This window comes from Bacillus rossius, chromosome 6, assembly GCF_032445375.1.
Source record: "Bacillus rossius redtenbacheri isolate Brsri chromosome 6, Brsri_v3, whole genome shotgun sequence".
Taxonomy (NCBI): Eukaryota; Metazoa; Arthropoda; class Insecta; order Phasmatodea; family Bacillidae; genus Bacillus; species Bacillus rossius.
In genome coordinates, this window is record NC_086334.1 from 53746667 (window position 1) to 53769036 (window position 22370).

Genomic DNA, 22370 nt, shown 5'->3' on the forward strand with positions numbered 1-22370 from the left:
AGCAAAACGTAACGCAATGGCTTGAAAGCTATTGCTTGGCAGACATAGAGGAATGACACTAACAGTTTGTATATCTATGACACACATTACATAAAATTAAGATATAATTTTTTTAACCCGTTTAAAATTTATATTTTTAGACAAAATATAGCCTATGTCCATCCCCAGGATATAATCTATCTCCTTACCAAATTTCATTATGATCCGTTCAGCCGTTCAGTCGGGAAAAGGTAACAGACAGACAGAGTTACTTTCGCATTTATAATATTAGTAAGGATTTTGGTAGAATAATCCATAGAGTAATCATACATAGGTGAAAATGTGTAGTTCTTTTGGCTGACCTGCGTGATGTGTGCATTAGTTTTTCTGAAGATGGAAATAGTCTACAATGATATTTTAAGAGTGGAATTTTTAAAGAAAATTATAACTGTCATCTTTTTAATAAGCTCATGTTGTCCAGTTGTGGTTTATGAGGTCCTTTATCTTGTTCTGGATTCCAACTGTACCTCTCTTTCACAATTTTCTTGCAGTCTGCCCTCTGCTTCATGTCTTTCTTCACCAAGTTATCCACTTTTCTCCTGGTCTTCCCACAAGTGATACAACAGTAAAACATCGGGCTAGCATGTGGCTGGACCTGAACTCTGTTCGAGTCCGTCCTAATTTCTGTTTCTCCTGCTGTAGACTGTAACTGATTGCTTTCATCAATTTTCCTGAATTGCAATGATCTCGCCGTTGGCATGACACAACTAATAAACTGTCTTGCTTACGATGTTGAGCTGTGTCTAAGTGGTCGATTGTACGGACATTAGTTCTGTATATACTTGCTAGGAGTCTTCTTAGGAAGCCAATCAGGGGGGGAGTTTTCCTTTAATCAGCCAATCACGTGCGAAATTGTCAAATGTTCGGTCAGAGTAGCTGTTGGTTTATCACCACCATCTTTTCCTTGCTGGATTTTAGGTTGCAGCGTTGTGCTTTAAACACTTGTGGCTTTATCTGTTATGAAATGAAGGAAAAAAAAAAGTGTTTGCATACTTTTTATATGATCAACCACCTAAGATACATTTTTAATGTTTTTATTTCCATTATGTATCAATGAGGAAAAAAAAATATTAAGGATTTTGTCAGCTAAATGAAATTAAAAGAATTCACACCAAATAATCTTTGCCTTTAACACCCAATGATCCTTTTAACCCTTTGTCTATTCATCCACTGAAGTGGACAGTTTATATCTTAATGATATATGGAGTCTATCAAACCTTGAATGTGGGTCAAAGTGTACCTACAATCAAGAGGATAGCACACTTTATGACTTATAAAATAATTAATATTATAATTGAGTAGTCCATTTGCAAACAGTGTTATGTCCTTGCTAAAAAAGTTGTGGGAAATCACGAAAAACTGTGGCAGACAAAGAAATTGTTTTAGATATGCAAATATTTTTTATAACGTAATAGTAAATAAAGGAAACGGGATATCCATGCCATACAAATCATATTCAATTATAAAAATTATAAAATTGAAAAAACCATTGGACAAAGCACATTTTGCATCTGTGGTGTGGACTTAACACATTTTGCATATGTAATGTGGATTTAACACATTTTGTATCAGTCTGTATATTAGGTACTGTAACATATTTTTTAAATTAAAATTATACAAGGGATAAGTTGTATAGTTTTAAGATATATTTATTATTTATGAACATAACATATTAACCAATATTGACTTTGGTTGCTAAAAATATGATGTAACACATAAAAATAAAGGGAAAAAATGTTTGCAATCTGCTGCATAAACATACACTCATTGCCTGATGTTTGCTCCTCGTGTACTTTTCATTAACATGTTAAACGGTATTATAAACACTAACTTACACTTTGAACTAGCAATGAATAAAAAATAAAACAAACAAAATAATAGAGTTTCTCACATTTTCCAGCGATCTACTGCATCAATTATGCACAATCATTGTCTGATTCTGTTTGTCAGTATGTTTTATTAACTTGCTAAACAGTCTTGTAAAACACTGACACTTAGGACTAACAATGAAGTATTACAAAAATAGTTATAGCCAACGAACCCAGGCTTAAATCTGAATTGCGACATCTTCTTCTGGAAGTACATCAAAGTCGGAATCATTTTCAACTTCTGTAGCATCTTCATTAGCGTGTAGAACAGTTTTGTAGTACTATAGCCTTTCAACACTTTCCCATTGTTCACCATAATGTGTAATCAGTAACCTGCATACATCGTCCCGTTTAGGTCTTCCAATTTGAATACCCTTCGCTATGGTCGTTGGCTCCAGATTTCTTGCTCGTTTTCTCCTCTTCACAATTATCTTCGGTTCTTCAACCTCTATTCTGAAATGCGGCTCTCCCTGGACTTCTACATTCCCGTCTTTGGAGCGTGTGAGAATCATCATTTTGGACTTTTGGAATTGGAAATGCCATGAGCTTGTTGGTTTCAGAACATCCTCTGCTGCTGATTTCGAGTCATAAACAGAGCAAGTATCTCCTAGATGATTAACAGATCCAAATTTACTAATCACAGTTTCATATTCTATAGGGGCAACAATTTCTGGAATCTTCTTCAGAGCACGCTCAATTTTTCCAAACACGCGATCTGGCGGGATGAAGGAATATCCAAGAATGGGAAACACCAAAATTAATGTCTTCAGTGGCCGACTTTTAGTTCTGTTTTTAGATCATCTATTCTCTGATGGTCTGTACAGTTTTTGTACAGTTTTTGATAACTTCCTTCAGTCGCAAACAAGTGGAACAGAAATATCAGTTGCAGGTGTCGCAAAACTGATGTTGTAGTCAGTAACAAAAGTAGATCTAAAATATTCATACGTCACATGTAAATATTCTTCATGAACTTCATTATATTGCTGCCACATTGCAGTAATGCTCAAACTGCTAGGGAGATACTGCTTTGCTACAGTTTTTGACCTGGTGTAGTGACTCTGTATGGGTTTAAATGTCTCAATGAAGCTCTTAACCGATTGTTTCCTTTCACCATACTTCTCACAACTAGTGTCACCGCCTCTTTTTTCTTTAGGCAGTATGTCTTCCACAAAAAATTTCTTACGTAAGTTCTGAAGTCGTGATCTTCCGATTTGGAAAACCTCTAGGAACATTTGTTTGCATACATGTACGTTTACTGCTCGGCCCTCACGTTTTTTTGGCAGATAATATTTTGTTGTCACTGATTTGTCAAAAGAATCACTGCAGGATCTTTTCCGGGCTGGTGTCTCAACTGTTACATATTTCAAAAGAAACGAATTTTGAACTTGCCTGTCGGGTTCCTGGTAGAAGTTCTGGTTCGTTCTCCTTACATCCTGCATTGTTATTTCGCTGGATTTGAATCGTGACCTTCCTGGCCTCATTAATGTTTTTTACTATGTATTATAACTGCAAAAAGATGGCAAATTTTATTTCAAGCAACTAAATAATACAATCTCATTGTCTTGACAGCTGATACAATGTTGCAACATTGGCATGGACACAATATTAATTCTCTTCACAGACATTGTAATCACAAAATGTCTTTTCACATAAATAAAAACATTTCCATTACATTGACAGGACCATAAGTGTACACTATATTAATATCCATACCGCATTAATGTGAAAAGAAAAATTCGGGATATAATCAGGACATGACACCATATGCAACAGTAAATAAAATGTCTATGTATTTTACATTGGACATAACATGTTTTGCAGACATATTACACATTGGACAAAACACGATTTGCTACTCAATCACAGAAGGACATAACATACTTTGCATCTGTAGGTAACTTTTAACATTGATTTTAGTAAGGTTTTAACACATTTTGCAGGAATCTGTTTAGCTTAGCCAAATTCGGACTTCCCAAGGAACAACATAGGGCAATAAAACATTTTTTTATTTTTGGTGGACATAACACTGTTTGCAAATGGACTACTCAATTATAGTATAAGATTATTACAGCAAAAAAAATTGGTTCAGTTACAATAAAAATTTAAAATAGGTATATCTTAGGAATTGACAAAGTGGGGCAGGAAGAATTAATTATCCTTATCGGTACTCCATAAAAAAAAGTAACATAGCAGTATGCATACAAAATGTATTGTAATGTATGTAATTATTTGTTTTACTTTTGTGAAAGTTAAGTTCCTCTTCGAGTCTGTAAGTGTGATAGTGTTTAACGTAAATATAAAATGACTTGGAACTTAAACTCATTGTGCCATCTGTGTAGTCTTCCTTCCAGTTTGAACTTGGAATAACTGCAAGTAGCCACGTTGTCTGCAGATGTAAAGGCTTGCTGGCTGTATTCATACAATGTTATTATGAAGTCCATTATAAGATATACTGAAAGGGTGGCAAGTAGTTTTTCTGTCATACTCACCCTATCCAAACAAATTACATACACTGAAACAGTTGAACTGTAGAATTACAATTAACTTAACATTGTTTTAAATTAATTTCAAAACCCATAAAGTACAGTTCTAGTTGAAATGTATTTTGTGCCATGGGAAAGTATTGTTTATCTTGCCAGTGATTAATTTGATTTCTGCTATTTAAAAAATACAATTAAAAATTCAATTTTTTTTAAAATATACTTAATTCTATCCTGAGTTTATATGAAAATCACATGAACAAGATATGAAGTCAAATTCTATAAAATTCAGTCTGGCATATTTTATGCGAAATATTTTTTTGTTTTACCTTACTTTCAGTACATACTATAATTTATAAACTATGGTAATAAGCATTATTTTTAGGAAATTATTGCTTGAAATTCTTTTTTTTAGCATAATTTTTGCTTAGATTTGGATGAAGACTTTTTTAAAAATTGGAGGAATGCTAATAAAATATTTTTGTAGTTTTTTAAAATATATTTTTTTCTGAAAATGTGTGTATTTTTTCTATATGTACAAGTTTTCTATAATTCTATTTTCTAATTCTATATTTTGTTTATGCTGACAGATTTAAGATAATATATTTGATAAAACAATATCTCAAAAGGGGTTTTTATTTTCTTGCAATTTGAAACATAGTTTATAATAATTGATGTTATTATTCGTAATGTTTTTTTAGTACATATTTTTTATGTACATTGATTGACCCATATATTATTTCAGAGTGAATATTGTTAGAGTAGTTTCAGGGTTTGAAACATTCAGTTACATATTTATACTAATGTGCGTATTACACTAACTTAAGTACCTGGTATTGCTCGGACTTTACACAGACTTTAGGGGGATGGGGTAGTTTATTTTAGAAATCTCAGATAAAGATTTTCCTTTTATTTTGTTCAAAATCAAATGTCCAAAATATTGCCTAGCTCAAATAAAACAGGATTTTATTTATATGTAATACAAACCTTTTGTTGCAAAAAAAAATGACGGTAGGGTCATTCCAAATCAAATCATCCAGAGAAAACAAAATTTCGCACCCCACCCTCTCCAATTTTTATGAAATTTTTTTTACAGCATCTATGAACAAATATAACAACGCGTGTTTTTTATTTTGGCCAAATTCGCTTTAGTTTTTATTTTATAATTTTTTTAGAAAATAGTGCATTTCAACCAATATGCTAATTGAGGTGCAAGATGAAAGAGGCACTTTTCAGTAAAAATTTAATTGTGAAGTTATTATTTAATACTAACTAATGAATTTTACAATTATTACTTGAAATTTCATCAGGGTTCCAAAAATCAGGTTAAAAATAACATTAGACTCATATTAAACCCTGTTTTCACTCTTTAAAGTTGGCGCTCTGTAATTTTTTTCATCTGTACAGCGATTTCCGTAAATGTTCATAACTTTTTTCTAGCTGATCCAATGAGGCTGAGAAATGTCTCATATGAAAGAGGATGAAAAGTACTATAATAATATAAAATAAAATTCATGGGTATTTGATGTTATCATTTGATAAAAAGGAAAAAAAATTATTATATTGCTGAAAATATGCAGGTTAGCTCTAAATCATTATCAAATCAATAGTTAGAACAATCATATTAATTTTATTTATTATTACACATAACACATAGTTTGTGTACACTTTTAAATTAGTTAACCTTCTTTTACTTGAGATTTACATTTATAGTAAACTCTCGATTATCCATGTTAATTAGAACCCACCAATGTAAAACCCCTGGATAATCCTTTTCATGCTAAGAGCCCTCGAATTTGGATTTCACCATATATTTTCCTTCAGTAGAATTCTGAGCACAAGAGAAGTCTCCCCTTCCCTGCACACATGTATTTCTCCATCTGCTGGAGAGGCCGCCTTCTCCCTCCTTCCTTGTATTTAATTTTTTTTTTCTTGGTGGAAAGTTATTATTTCTTCTCAGTCCCTTGCCAGTTAGTCACATGACCATAGAAAAAAATGGGTGGGGGGGGGTGTTTTGCCAGGCAGACAGGGGCAGGCTGAAACAAACCAGGCGGCTGTGAAGCAGCTTTCAGCCCCACCCCCCCCCCCCAATAGGGTTTCAAGTGTGACAAATGTGATGGCTGAGGGGGTGAGTGAGAGATAGGAAGGGTCAGACCAAACACCTTTTTGACATCATTTTTAGAGAGAGCAGTGACTCACAGCAGCAGGGATGTTGAGCCCTCTAACCTCAGTTAGCTCTGTGACCCTGTTGTGACAAGAACAGCATAGCACTAGCAGTTTTTATCATTGGTTTATTGTGAACAAGTATAAAAATGATGAAAAGTAGTTTTGTAAAATAGTTTTTTATAGTAAATTAATTTATACATAAAAGAAAACAGTGTGAGTTTTGGATCAAGTAAACTGTGCAGTAAGTAGTTAGAGTAAACTGATTAAGTGTTTAAAAACAAATATTTTTTTGATATTTTAGTGATATCAAGATAAAAGGCAAATTGTTAATTCATGCAGGCTACTAACTGTAAAAATGAGTTCAGATGAAGAGTTGCCATTATTACCTTAAGAACAGTGTAGTGTGGGCCTGATCACCGATTCTAATTGTCATAGTATCAATTTTACGGATATGAAAGAAATTCTGTTAGTTTCAAATTTACCAGATCAAGTACAAGAAATCCTTAGTTGGAGGTTAGCAAGAACCTTGAAACCTAGTTCTGATGTATGCTTACATCACTTTCTGTACTGTACAGAATATTATGAAAATTACCAAAAAAAAAAGTTTTGTGACCCAAACAATGTCCACAAAAAAGTCATAAAAGCAGGCTTAAGACCGATGTCACTGAAATTTGCTAAAGCAGTAAAAAGCAAAAAAGGAGCAGTGTTAGTTCCGGGCAAAAAGATTTGTGACAACTGCAGGAAAAAATTTGTTTTAGACGATAACGGTGACGAAATAAGTGATGGTTGCAGTGACAACTCCCTTGACAGTAGCATGCTAACGTCAGTAAATATTAAAAAAATTGATCCACTGTCCAAAAAAGCTTTAGAAAAGCACGATTTAGACACAAGTATGGCAACACTAGGAGTTTCACCGATAAAAGTAAAATCACTCAACAGGATCCAAGGTTAAATATGCGAAACGAAAAGTCAGTGAAATTAAATGTAAAATAAAATCAAAGGTTGCACATGTCTTGACTCTACCAGAAAATGAGTTAGAATCTGATGATTCAAATTCATCAACGGAAGCTGTATCCACAATAGCACAAAAGGCCCAAGATTTTGACAACCTTGTCAATGCTATTAAAGAGAAGCTCATAATCACCCAAAGTAAGAGAGAAAAAATTAAAATTTTAACTCTGACACCCCAATCATGGTCGAGGAAGAAAACTGCATCAGAATTTAAAGTGACTGAATACATGGTTAGAAAGGCACACCAGTTGCGTCAAACAAGAGGCATTTTGTCTATGCCTGAGCCAAAAGAAGGAAACAAAGTTCATATTGATGTATTAGAAAATGTCAAAGCTTTTTATGAGGATGATGAATTGAGGCACTAGCTGCAATAAGGGCCTTTGTGACTGAAGGCCCTTTTTTCGGAGAACACATTTTCTGAATCTCCATGTTTTTAGTATACTCACCAAGTTCTGTTCATTTCCAACCTCTTTGGAAGATTTTACAGCTGTTTTAATAGTTCAATGTCAAAGGCCCTTCTTGCAGAGAACATCTGGCTACTCTTCACTTGTGACTTTTGTGAAGAGTGTGCAGTGAAATTAGAGAATAACCCAAATGATGAATGTCGAAGACCTTATGAAGCTCACCGAAAAAAGGCTGAGAGATTCTATGAGCTGAAAAAAGAGTACATTGAAAAGGCTAAATCAACAGATTCTTCATGCTTGGTAATTGAGTTTGATTACTCTCAGAATCTTCCACTACCCAAGTTAACAGTAACAAAGCAATTCTATAAAAGACTTTTGTGGCTGTATGTTTTTAATGCCCATGTACACAACGACAATTCCTCTTTTTTCTATACTATGTTGGAATCAACAGCAAAAAAGGGTCCAAACTCTGTTGCATCTTTCATTTTTGACTGCATCAGCAAGAAAGCCAATGAAATGACCAACTTGAAAGAGATCATTTTTCTTTCTGATGCAGCAGGCGGTCAGAACAAGAATAAAACAATGATGATGTTCTCTTCTTGGGCTGCCAGAACTTTTGGTGTTGACATCACTCATGTCTACCCAGTAAGAGGTCATTATTTTGGTCAGTGCGACCGGAACTTTGGTGTGTTGAAGTCATCATTGAAGAAAAAAGAAGTAATAGAGGTGCCTGATGTGTATTATTCCAAAATAGTTGAATGCCGCAATGAACCATCACCATTTGAACTTAAAATCAATATCGATATTCTCGACTGGGAAGACGCTTTAAGATCTCATTTTCTTAAGAGCCCACAATCATTAAGAAACAAATTTACGCTACAAAAATTTTCTAAACTAAAATACAAAAGGGATGGAACCATGGTGGCATATCCAGCATACGGAAATCTTGTATGTACACCGTACAGATTTATGAAGACACACCCTGAAGAAATCCAGCTGACAACAGCCAAAAGAGTTCCACTGAAAGCAGCTGAAGTGAAGGATTTGCAAGACTTATTCATTTATTTGAAGGAGGACAGTAAAGTTTTTTATGAAAAGTTTCTAGCAGATGCGGTATTACAAGATGATAGCAATGAAACAGATAGTTTGAACGGAGATGTAAATGAAGAACTTGATTTGGCTAATGAATAAGAATGTTGCAATGATTTTTATTGATTTTTTCGTTTTTTATTTTTGCCTAATAAACAAATATTGTATTGGTTTCTAAAATTATTTTTGTTCTATTCATAGGCCTACTTATCATGATATTTCAAGTTTCTGAAGTTTTATTGCATCAAATAACCGATGTAAAAATGAAAGCCTTTAATGCAGAGAACTGAAAATTGGTCTTTTTCTTGTTCTCTAACAAAAGGGCCTTTGACATGGTTCTCTTCTTTATTTGTTCTAGATCAGAGTAATTGACTGTCTGGCTTTCAAATGTCAGATCTCCATAGTAAAAGTTATAACTAATCAAACACATAGGGTTGAATAGTTTTAATCTTCACTACAGCTTTCCACTACATGTATGAAAACTTTGACAGCCGATATCTCAAAACACAATTTTTGAATGTAGGCCCTTATTGCAGCTACCGCCTCAATTTAGTAGGATCATGCCAGGAACAAAAGATAAAGTAAGTATTGCAAGAAATGTCCATATTCAAAAGCGTTTAATGCTCTGTAATCTTGAGGAACTGTACTCAGCTTTTAAAGAAATGTACCCTAATGCCAAAATTGGACTATCAAAGTTTTGTGAACTTAGGCCCAAGTGGTGTGTAACAGTTAATCAAAGAGGAGTTCATTCAGTATGTGTTTGTTGCATTCATCAAAATCCTGTACTACTTATAAGTCCATTGAATCTGGATAAAATAAAATTGAAGGAATTAACTAAAATGTTAATGTTTGAAGATGTAAAAAGAGAATGCATGTTAAGAATGTGTGATAAATGTCCTAATTCTGACAAATTGGATGATTTAATTAAAACAACACTGGAAGACTATGATGATAAAGACCAAATAATATTCAAGCAATGGACAAATACTGACCGGAGCCAGCTTCAAACAATGGTCCTACCATTGCCCGAGTACATTACACTTTTAAATGAAAAACTTGAAACCTTGATACCTCAATCTTATATTTCAAAGCAACAATCTGAATACATAAAAAAGAGGAAAGAAAATGTATCCCAAAACGAAGTGCTTTGCTTTATGGATTTTTCTGGAAATTACGGATTTATCCTTCAAGATGAGATTTAAAGTTATCATTGGTCCCATGCATCTTGCACACTACATCCAGTAGTAGTTTATTAGAGACAATGATAGCTCCTTGTTTCACAGCAATCATTTTGCTTTTTATCAGATTACATGAAACATGATGTAAACTTTGTTTATGAAGTACAAAGCAGAATTTGCAGTTACATGAAAGCAAAACAACAAAAAGTAACAACAGTAGAATACATCACAGATGGCTGTGCTGCACAATACAAAAATTTCAAGAGTTTAGTCAATCTTTGTTTTCATGAAGCAGATTTTAGTCTAAAAGCTTCCTGGACTTTTCATGCCACAAGCCATGGAAAATGTGCTTGCGATGGTATAGGTGGCTCAGTTAAACAATCTGTTACAAGAGCCAACCTCCAATGACCATATAAAGACCAAATTTGCACACCAGAAGAAATGTTTAAGTTTTGTAGCAAACACTTTTCAAAAATAATATTTCAATTCATTAATATAGATAGTGTAGAAAATGTAGAACCAAAGTTGACTCAACGTTTTAGTGAACATAAATCTGTACCTGGCACAAGATCTTTCCATTTTTTCCAACCTCTATCTAATACTGTAATAGCAGCAAAACGGATAAGCAGTGACAAAGATTTTTCATCGAGGTATAGTTTATCGCAAAAACTATAACTTCCAAATTTCCAACCAAATACCTACATAGGCTGTGTGTATGAAGATAAGTGCTTCATTGGACTCATTTTGGAGCTTGATGATGACAATAAAGATGCTTATATCAATTTTATGCACCCTCACTGGCCATCACAGACATTTTTTTGGCCAGAAAACCGAAATGTTGGACGAGAGGATAAGTGCTGGGTCCCTTTTACAAACATAATTTGCTCCATAGATGTTCCACAATTAAGTGCTCAAGTTGGACAAATGATGTTCAGTCTTTCTAAAAAAAAGTGTTAAAAACATTAATGCTGCCTGGCCAAGAAAATATTAAGTTTCATATCAACAAAAAAAGTAACCCAAAAAATTAACTAACTTTATTAATACCTATAATTTTTAACACACTTTAACTACCTACTCGACACTTGAATTTTACCTAAAAATCCTAAGTAGTAACCTTTACAAAATTAAAACTATATGATTAGTTTCATTAGCCTATGTGTGTATAAGCTATTTGTTATGTGTAATAATAAAATTAATATATTTGTTCTAACTATTGATTTGATAACGATTTACTGCTAACATGCATCTTTTCAGTAATATAATATGTTTTTCTCTTTTTATCGAATGATAACATCAAATACCCATGAATTTTGTTTAATATTATTATAGTACTTTTCATCCTCTTTCAAATGAGACATTTCTCAGCCTCATTGGATCAGCTAGAAAAAAGTTATGAACATTTACGGAAATCGCTGTACAGATGAAAAAAATTACAGAGCGCCAACTTTAAAGAGTGAAAACAAGGTTTAATATGAGTCTAATGTTATTTTTAACCTGATTTTTGGAACCCTGATGAAATTTCAAGTAATAATTGTATAATTCATTAGTTAGTACATATTAAATAATAACTTCACAATTAGATTTTTACTGAAAAGTGCCTTTTTCATCTTGCACCTCAAATAACAGATTAGTTAAAATGCACCATTTTCTAACAAACTTATAAAATAAAAACTAAAGTGAATTTGGGTCAAAATAAAAAATATTTATATATATATTATTATATATATAATAATATATATATAAATTTAATATAATTAAATATAATTTAATTTAATATAATATAATTTAATATAAATATAATTTATTATATATATATTTATATATATTTATATATATATTTATATATATATTTATATATTTGTTCATAGGTGCTATAAAAAAAATTTCAAGAAAATCTGAGGGGGTGGGGTGTAGACCCCTGGATGATTTGAAATGGATTGACGAGGTACAGAATGTTTCTTGTTTGTTCATCTGGCGCTTGGAAGATGTAGACAATAATTTTCCTCTTATTTTGAACGTCAAGGATGCAAAATATTGATCAAGAAGTACCAACATTATTTGGGGGGGGGGGGGGGGGTCAATCTTTTGTTTTGAAGGTAAAATGTATGTGTAAACTTTCATTATGCCTGGGTAAAACCAGATTTGTATAGAAGAGTATATAGATATTAAATTTTAGTTTTTTACTTGGCAGTACATCTCTTACTGTGTCTATGTTGCTCTTGCTGGATTATTTGTCATTGTGTGGTTGTTTACATTGGCACTCGCCCTACCAGTTCATCCAGTTTCTCCTGTGATGAATAATTTTTTTTTTTTCCCCATTTCAGCATGGGTTTGGTTGTTTAGTCTGGTTGTTAGGACTCCCTGCTGGTGGATCAAAGTTCCGGGTTCCATTCCTGGCTGGGAAGGTGCTTTTTTTTTTCACATGAAAAAGGTCCTCCCCGGTTTCAGGAAGAGCTGTTGAGTTCATATGCTTTCTGCTATGTTAACCACGGTCATCTATACTAATATTATAAAGCTGAAGAGTTTGTTTGTTTGTTTGAACACGCTAATCTCAGGAACCACTGGTCCGATTTGAAAAATTCTTTCAGTGTTGGATAGTAAATTTATTGAGGAAGGCTATAGGCTATATTATATTATCAATAACATTAGGGATCCTTACTAAAAGTCCAATTTAGAATCAAATGCGTTGGAAGGGGTTAGATACAACATGCAGTACACGTACGAAGTGTGTGTTGACAATGCCGCAGGCGCTAGAAGTTTATTTCCTATTGCCTATTAACATTGTTGCCACGCACTAGATGCCTTATCATTCTTAATTTTCCCATACAAGTAAAAAAACCAGTGTGATATTAACAATGAAGCAATCAGTGCCCTCATAAGAGTTCAATTAGTATTTAAATACTTTTTATCACTTTAAATCGCAAACCTAAATTATTGTTTTTTTTCCTCTCTCTGTGTTTAATTTGTTTTTTTTTTCTTTTACTAGAATTATTTTTATTATTTTTAATTAATTTTCATTTTTCGGACCATCAATAATTTTCCTCTCCCATTACAATTCTGACAAGGATATATATATATATATATATATATATATATATATATATATATATATATATATATATAGACACACACACACACACACACACACACACTAGCTGACCCGGCAAACGTTGTTTTGCCATATAAATTATTTCTAGGGAATTTCTAGCTGCAGTACCCGGCGTTGCCCGGGCTGAACACAGCGTGAAGAGGACCTTTTTCGAAATCAGATGTAGTTAGTAATTGTCTTCATAATTTGAATGTCAAGTGTGCAAAATAATTTATATCACTTTCAGATTCCGACAGACGTTCTGCCAGTGTATAGAGTTATTTACCTGTATGTATCTAAAAATTGGTGGTCTGTATTTAATCTAGACTCTATAAAGCACTATAGAAAAAAGCTTAAAATTAAGAGATTACTAATATTGAAAAGATTCCATTATCTAGCTAATGCTCGGCATGCATTGCAATGCCTCATTCAGTTTTGTTTTGTAATATGTTTGAAGTAGTTCCACATACAAATCATCTATCCATCTCTCTAAATGTATATTTATCTCTATTTACATCTTTATATATCTATGTATCTATCTATCGCTATTTATCTCTTTATATCTACATATTTGCATATATACCTCACACTATCTCTATCTCTTCTATATATAAATCTCTTTATAGCTCTATACATCTATATATCTCTTTATCTAACCCATTTCATTCTCTATACCTCGCTCTATCTCAACTTATCTCTGTCTCTCTCTATCTCACTTTATATATATCACTCTATCTCTGACTCTCTTTTATATTTAAATAAATTGTGTCATGCGTGCGCACTTATACAACAAAAACAGACGAAGTGCCGCTATATAATATGAAATAAACACATTTTTTGAAACAATTTGTGCTCCAACTATTGCAAAATAGTTATACCGTCTCAGAAACCTTCACGGGCATGAGCATAACAACTCACTAAAATTTCATTGCAATTGGATTAATGGTATAGGAACTCATACGGCTATAACAAACGAAAATTAAAGACATGACAAACGCATCAAACGATGGTGCGTTTAAAATTCAAGGCAACTAACTCTATATATTGACGAAGTTAAGAACAAAACTGTTATAAGCGCCTTCATTTTGCTAGGCCACTGGGAGCTCCACTAAGCAGGCTGGTCTCACCAAGGAGAAAAATATGAATTTGCCAGACCTTACTATGTGTATGATCGTGTGTCAGACATAAAGAAATGACACTCACTCACTATTTGTATGTCTATGACCTATGATTTTTTCTGTTATAAAATGAAATTATCACTTTTTCACTCCCTTAGGGATGGAATTTCATATTAATATGTGGTCTATGTGTTAATCCAGGTAATGAGCTCGCTGTAGGCGGGGAAGGTTGATCAAGTGTTAATTGATCAGCTATCGACAGGGGTTGAAAAATATAAAATTCTATTAAAAATTAGGGGTTGGTGATAGAAGGGTGAAAATTTAGGGTTGTATGTATTTTTTAATGCCACATTATAAAAAAAATTTGTACAAAAATTAAAAAAAAAAAATGTTTGGGGTGGACAACCCTTATCACTTAGGGGTATATAAAATAGATAGTAGCCGATTCTCAGACCTACTGCATATGCATAAAAAATTTGATAAAAATCGGTCAAGTCGTTTCGGAGGAGTATGTTAACTAACACTGACACGAGAATTTTATATATAAGATATATATATAAGCGAAATACCACTCACTGACTCACTCATCACGTTATCTGTAAAACTATACACCCGATTGACTTGAAATTTAGCATAGTTACTCATTTTGTGATGTAGACACTCACTAAGAACGGATTCTGCGGAAATCCAATCCCAAGGGGAGTTTCGGGGGCATAATATAACAAAATTTACAGTTTTTGGTAGGAATACACCATGGCAACGGCTGTTGCTTTGTTGATGCTTCATTCGTCTCTATGGCAATGACTATTTCATTGTTAGTGCAGTCCTCATCACCGTTGAAATTTTGCGGGTACTTTAAATATCAAAAATTGCCCTTTTTTTCAAGTATATATATTTTACAGACTTGAAACTTCACAGTAATGTTCCTTGTTACACAGGATGACATTTTCCGAAAATTAGATCCCATGGGTGGTCAAAACCAGGCAACAGTGGGTACTTTGCATGAGAACAGGATTTTGCATTGTTCAGGCCTTCTGCGTCTCCATGGCAACGCGCGGCTGTGGCGTACCCACAAGGAGCGGCATGTATAATGAGCAGCACAAGAGTGATCTGCCTGTAGACTGCCGTAGCGAAGTACGGGTACATCAGTTGTACGTTGTGTGCACGAGTCGGGAAACCATCGGTGCTATTCATTTTCTCTCCGGTACATTATACAGCATTGTAATAAATTTTCACTGAATTTTTTTTAATTTACCATTACTGTAAATGGGAGATGTGGCTTAATTTTTTTCCATTAGTATAGCCGTGCGAAGCCGGCTCGGGCAGCTAGTATGTAATATTTTCCTTGTTTATGATAGTAATCATGGCTTAAGAATGCTCTTTACTCTTTAGCTAGTCTTCTATGTTTACAATATAAATACTTTGGTTTTTGTTGGTCCACTATGTATGCTTGGTTTGCACTTTGTTTACAAAGCTTGTAGAAGAATCCTGAAGAACCTATGCTATAATGCCTAAGCCTCCCAAATCATGTTGCCGTGCTGTTTCGCAACTCAGGTTAACCATGAAAGTTATCTTGCAGTCATATATTACAGTTGTGTCCTAAAGGTACATTTCTCTAAATTTCTTTGCATTTACATTTTCTTCCGTGTATTGGTATTAAACCAACATAGCAGGGTTGGGGGGGGGGGGGGGGGGGGACCAGTTTTTGTTTTAAAAAAAAACAACCAAACCTGATTTTTTTGGTTGGAACCAGGTTTTTGTTATTTAAACCAGCCCTTTGTTTTTACGTTAGTTATTTTGGTTCTCAGCATTTTCAAATGAAAGCCATATAACATCCCACTTTCTGCTACTCATGTTGAAACAGAAAAGTTATAACATCAAAGATTGATGTCCAGCAAATCTGCACATCTAACTGGTACTTAATCACAGAAAGGGTGTTTCCCCACAGGAAGAGTATTCTCCATAGAATGGGTGTTTCTCACAGAATATGGATTTACAGTTCAGTCGGGGATTTCCCACTGAATAGGAATTTTTTGTAATTTATTTTATTTGCTCTTTTTTTTTTGCACTTTGTCTACCATTCATTAATTAATTTAATTTTACAGGAGTATTTAGCTGGATATAATTTACAACTTATTTAGATAATTTAAATGATAAGATCTTGATTAGTATACAGTAGAGTCCCACTAATCCGAACTAATTGGGACCGAACCCTGTTCGGATTATCGAAAATTCGGATTAGGCGGAATTTTCTTATATAATGCCATTTATGGTCTTTATGAGGCGTGATGTGTCAAATATTAAAGATCAGACACAAAACACACCTTTATTATTTAGCGTATTTAGCATAATATAAATACGTAAATATTTAAGTACTATGTACGTAATCATATTTTTTTCTTTTTAGTTGAAGGAGAAATAGATAAATCATAATTTCCTTATGTACATATTAATAAACGCAAGACATTTCTTGAAAAAAACTTGTTTTTATTTGCTTTTCAAGGTTCATAATTGTTATAAACATATATCTTTTTTCGTCCTAGCCCTGTTCGGATTAGGCGAATTTTCGGATTAGCGGGGTTCAGATTAGCGGGACTCTACTTTATAATTTTTTGTTCCTGTAAATCACAAGAAACTTTTATAAGCTAACTTTTGTTGCTATTAGAGTGGAATCAGACCTTTCATTAAAAAAATTAAGATAATCTATTTAAAAATACTTTATCAGAAAAATTTATTTTATTTTTAAATAAAAACCACTTGGTCTTAACCATTGTGGTTTAAATCAGCCAACCCTGCAACATAGTGATTTATTTCTTGATGGCCTGTTTTTGTGTCCCAGTTTATTTAATAATCACAATTATATTTGTTTTAATCTTGTTTGGAAACTTCATCAAGAATGTTTTTTGGGAAGCAATAGTTCTTCTGTGTGTTGAACCAACTCTGCTTTTCGCTTTTTGGAATTAATCATTTTCTTAACAGCTTGTTATCCCATCAGTGAAATCATTGAAGATAGGAGGATTCAAAATACAAACCAAGAGAATAGGAAAACAGTCAGCAAAAGCTCCTCCAGAATGCACGTTCATTGTCCTACCATTACACCATTTCTGTGTTGTTTTTTTTGAGTTCAAGCAAGTCAGATTACAAGACTTGAAGCTTATCATGGTGTCGGGGATCGGTCAAACCGTTAAGAATGTTTTGTCGCCAGAGTAACAGAGGATGAGGTTTGGTTGTCGGGAGACGTCCGTGTGCCGCAGGTGTGCCGCAAGCTGGACTCTGTGTGCAGCAGCATCCTGAACTCCACCTTCCAGCGGCTGCAGTCGCAAATGCTCAACCGGTTCCAGTGCATCAAGGCCAAGATGCCGCGTCGGGAGTCGGCTCGTCGCAACCACCCGCTCGCCTGCGAGTCGGACATCATCGAGACCCTGCACATGCGGCTCACTCTGCTCCAGATGACTTTCGGCAAGCACATCGAGCGCAAGCACTGCTGCTTCTTTGCCGGAGAGGTGAGCGTTGCTTGTAAATGTGCGTCGTTCGGATTTCTTGGGGTAGGTAAATGGGTTTAACCGTAAATGTAAACGTATTACCATCAACAAACAGTGTTATTTCAACTGTTAATTATTTAATATGACTAGGTGTGCAATATTTTTATTTAGTATCTGCATTGAAGTTAAGAGTATTTTCTGCTCTGCTAATATCGTACAAACAACAAATTACATATGTCATTGATAATGGCTGTATGTACAGGACTTAGGTGAAAAGAAAACTCTTTTGTGTAACAGCTTAAAGTTAATGTATGTAAAAGTTTGTAAATTGAGGGGTATAAATTTAATGGATGGCAGGGAATGCAAAAAAATAAATATAGTTTTTGCTAGGAAACATGTGTCGGGAAATGCAACACTGTTAGGTTACAGGCATGAAAATTAGCTTGCAAATTTGAATTTTGTGTGCATTAGAAGAGGACACACGATCACTGCACAATGTTCAAATGTTCTGCGAGAAGCAGAGCGACAAGTAGGTTTTAGACATTTAAAATTATCTATATGCATTAATAAGGTGGCCACAGGCCTTGAATTTCAGGAAAAGCAAGAAATATGCATGAATTTTCTTTGTCAGGGGAAAAAACCAGGAATGATGCTGGAATTACTTGTTGTCGCCGGAAATTTCAAATATATCTGTCTCGGAAAATGTCTGCTAGTTTTACAGGTTATGTCAAACCCAGACTTTTGATATTAGAATTTCATTTCACCATCAAGCACATTCTTGAAAAACTAGATTGTGTTCCTTAAAAAAACCTGGAAAAGTGCATGAATTCCAAAATCAAAGCTTGGTGGTCACCCTTAATTAAGAGCTAGCAGTCTGGTGTGCAGCACAGTACGAGATATTTAAAACACCATTTATTTGTGCTGCCTTTTCTTAACTTTGATCGTTCTTATTATTCAAGAATGAAATTAAAACTCATCTTTTCAAAAGTGTCCATGTACTTATTGTATTAAAGCTCTGTGGAAGGAAGCCCCCTAAAATTAGGGTGAAGGGTCAACTCCCCAAAGGTGAAATGTAACTAAAAATAATTTTGGCAGCCGGTATGGATTGTGAATTGTGCGTAGTTGTGGGGTATGTCTTCTGTGGCATAGTACAGTGAAATTCCGTTACAACATACTTCAGAATAACGTATCTTTCAGTTCAATGTATGATTTTAAATTGCCGCTCAAAACACCAATGTAAACAATGTAAAAATATTTCACTTTAACGTTAAAAACGTATCCTACCTTTCAATACAACGACCATTCTTTTCCAGTTATCAGGAAAATTTTACATGATATTTACTGATTTTGTGCAGGGGTTCTTTAATATAAATGTACATTACGATTAATTTTTATCACTTTCAAGAATCGTTAACAAGTATAAAACGTAAACAAACATTGTATCAACGATTCATAGAATCATAGTACAGTATAACGTGCCATTCGTCCTCCTCCATGGATCACACACTTAGTGCACGAGACGATTTAAACAATTGGCTGTCTCGCCCCTCTTCAAAACAATTGTTTTTAAATGCGCCATCTTTTGGTATTTATAGAGCACGTTTTAAAAGTTTCAACTACCGTAGATACAAACGTTAAATAAAAATTATATTTTAAATTATATACAATATAGAAAATCCAATAATGTTAATTTATGCAGGTTAATTTTTGAACTGTTTGGTGTCACAACATGGCCGACACGCTTTGTTTTGCCACGAAGGTCGGAATGTGGCCTGGCACAGCCATGCTCGACGCACGCTACTAGTGCGGAGGTATGGTTATCTATGGATGAGAGGTTTGTTTACGTTTGACGTGGCACGAGGAAAACAATTTTGTTGATTGAATATTTTAATCAGGATGGATGGCCAAAAAGATAAAAATAAACGCAAGCAGTTTACTTTGAAGGAAAATGTGGAAATTTTAAAAGAAGTTGACAAAGGCAGGAAAAATGCAGATGTGGCACAGTCGTTTGGTTTTGTTCCCACTACACTGTCAACAATAATAAAAGATCGCGAAAAAATTATTAAACTGTATGAACAGTCATCTTTATCTGCTGGTCGTAAGAAACTTCGCCTAGGAGATGACTAGGGAATTCTATCCCAATAAATGTACATATCTGCAAAATAGTTTAACCCATTTGTCAATTTGTATATGTAGGCCTAGAAATTAGGCTACTGTATTAAGTTCAGTATTTTTTTTTAAATTCTTGTTGTTTTACAAATATTTGCTTCCAAGCTAATGTAACATTTGATACCCTACTACTTTATTTTTAAAAATTCAAAAATACTACGTTTTAAAGGTAACTTTCAGAATAAAGTACTTTCATTACTAAGTATAGAAGTTGAGGCTTTATTGATGTACTTTATAACGAGATTCTACTGTATACCTTTTAAGATTCCCCTGCACTTTGTGTACCACGGGCCCATTGCCTGGAAAAAATAATTGAAATGTAAACATTTTTGGTTCTTACTTGGTCAAAGTATAATAAGGGAGTTGAATGGCAGCAAGCAATCAGGCATTCAACACTGAAACCGAAAAGAATAATGGGGAATTAAGGAATAGGGGAAATAGTTTGGGCATTAAGATCAGTGAAATGTTTTTTTAATGTTATAGCTGCATTAATCTGAGTTTGTGATGACTGACTTCTGTTTGTGATATACTGTAAAGTAATTTACAATTTCTTTATTTATCTTTGTGTAAATTTGGTTGGTAAAAATATTATGTAGCTGGTTTATTCATAAAATATTCTAATTTCTTGTGCATCAACCAAATCAATGTTCTTAATTTTATAACATAGCTTTTATCTGCACCAAACTCTAAGTAGTCATTGACAGTAACAGAATATAATCACTTAAAGAACTTAAAAGGAAATAGAAGTACATACTATATAATTTTGTTTCTTGAGTTAGGGACTATAGTTGTTAGGCCTGTGTCTGGGCTCAATCGACATAATGGACTGTATAATTACGAATAATCACAAACTTCTACTGTCGCGCACGGCCGACCTACCGAAGCGAAAACAAACGAGAACGAACTGGTCACAAGATGGCATGGGAGCAGCAGCGTCACGATTTCAACGCTGCGGGCGGGAAATTCAAATTCAACATTTACACCCGGCCTGAACATCCCGCCCACCTTGAAGTGTCCACAGTTCAAAACAAAGTTATTAACAGCAAACACTAGTCACACTATGTACAGACCACCAACTCCATCCTCAAGAGTTATTGAATGGGGAGGGGACACAATTTCACTACAGGTCGAGTGAATGTGCCGTGAGGAGTGCGAACTTCTGCAACACGCACGACTCCATCCTTGCCAGGATACACCTTAACAATTCTGGCTACCCGCCAACGCAATGGTGGCAGGTTTGGGTCCTTGATGAGCACTAGCTGTCCTTCGGTCACATTCTTGTCTCCATTGATCCATTTTTTCTTCTGTTGGAGGTGATGCAGGTATTCCTGGTGCCATCGCTTCCAAAAGGATTGATGGATTTGCTGGACCAGGGACCATCGCTGTAACCTGTTCACAGGAGTCGAAGTAGTGTCGTTGTCTGGGAGCACTTGTGGAGGCCCAAAGGTTAGGAAATGATTTGGGGTCAATGCAGATGTGTCATTGGGATCAGTTGACAGTGCGCACAGAGGTCGGGAATTTAGGGATACTTGCACCTGAGCCAACACGGTGCATAGTTCTTCATAGGTTAGCAGTTGCAGTCCTACAGACTTCAGTAGAAGGGATTTCACACTCTTAATGCCTGCCTCCCATAATCCGCCAAAGTGTGGAGCAGCGGGTGGATTGAAATGCCAGGTTGTCCCTTTGGGAGCTGCAGTCTCAACAAAGAGTTTCTTCGTAGTGGCATCAGCCAGAAATCTTGCAAGATCAGTCAATTTACAATTTGCACCAACAAAATTGGTGCCACAGTCACTATATATGTGGGCACAGTGTCCTCGTCGCGCAATGAAGCATTGAAAAGCAGCGAGGAAGGCATCTGTAGATAGGTCAGATGCAAGCTCAATATGTATGGCCTTAGTGGTAAAGCACACAAACAGGCAGATATATGCTGAGAGAATTTGAGGTTTTCTTACCTTGGCCATGGTAATGGACAAGGGGCCACCATAATCAACACCGGTGTGGAGAAAGGGTTTAGCCTGAGACACTCTAGATGCTGGAAAACTAGCCATGACAGGTGAAAACTCTTGGACAAGTTCTGAAGCATTTTAGGCACACTTTCAAGCGCCGGCGAATTAAATTCCTGGCACCTATTATCCAAAACTCTTGCTGGAGCAGTGACTACCGTAAGGGCGCCTGGGTGCAGGAATTCCTGGTGGAGCTTGTCAATGAGGAGAACAGCTAGGCGACTGTTCTTAGGAAGTAGTATGGGATGTTTCTGATCCGACGGTAAGGCAGAATT

General features: G+C 34.7%; 1 protein-coding gene across 2 annotated transcripts in view; it reads left to right on the forward strand.

Moving 5' to 3' along the window:
- LOC134533197 (F-box only protein 28) overlaps positions 1–22370 on the forward strand; it is a 68837-nt gene that overhangs the window by 16452 nt on the left and 30015 nt on the right. For both annotated transcript variants that reach the window (XM_063370571.1, XM_063370570.1), the window contains exon 4: positions 17696–17944. In XM_063370571.1, the coding sequence (XP_063226641.1) occupies positions 17696–17944 (249 nt within the window). The remainder of the gene's footprint in view (positions 1–17695; positions 17945–22370) is intronic.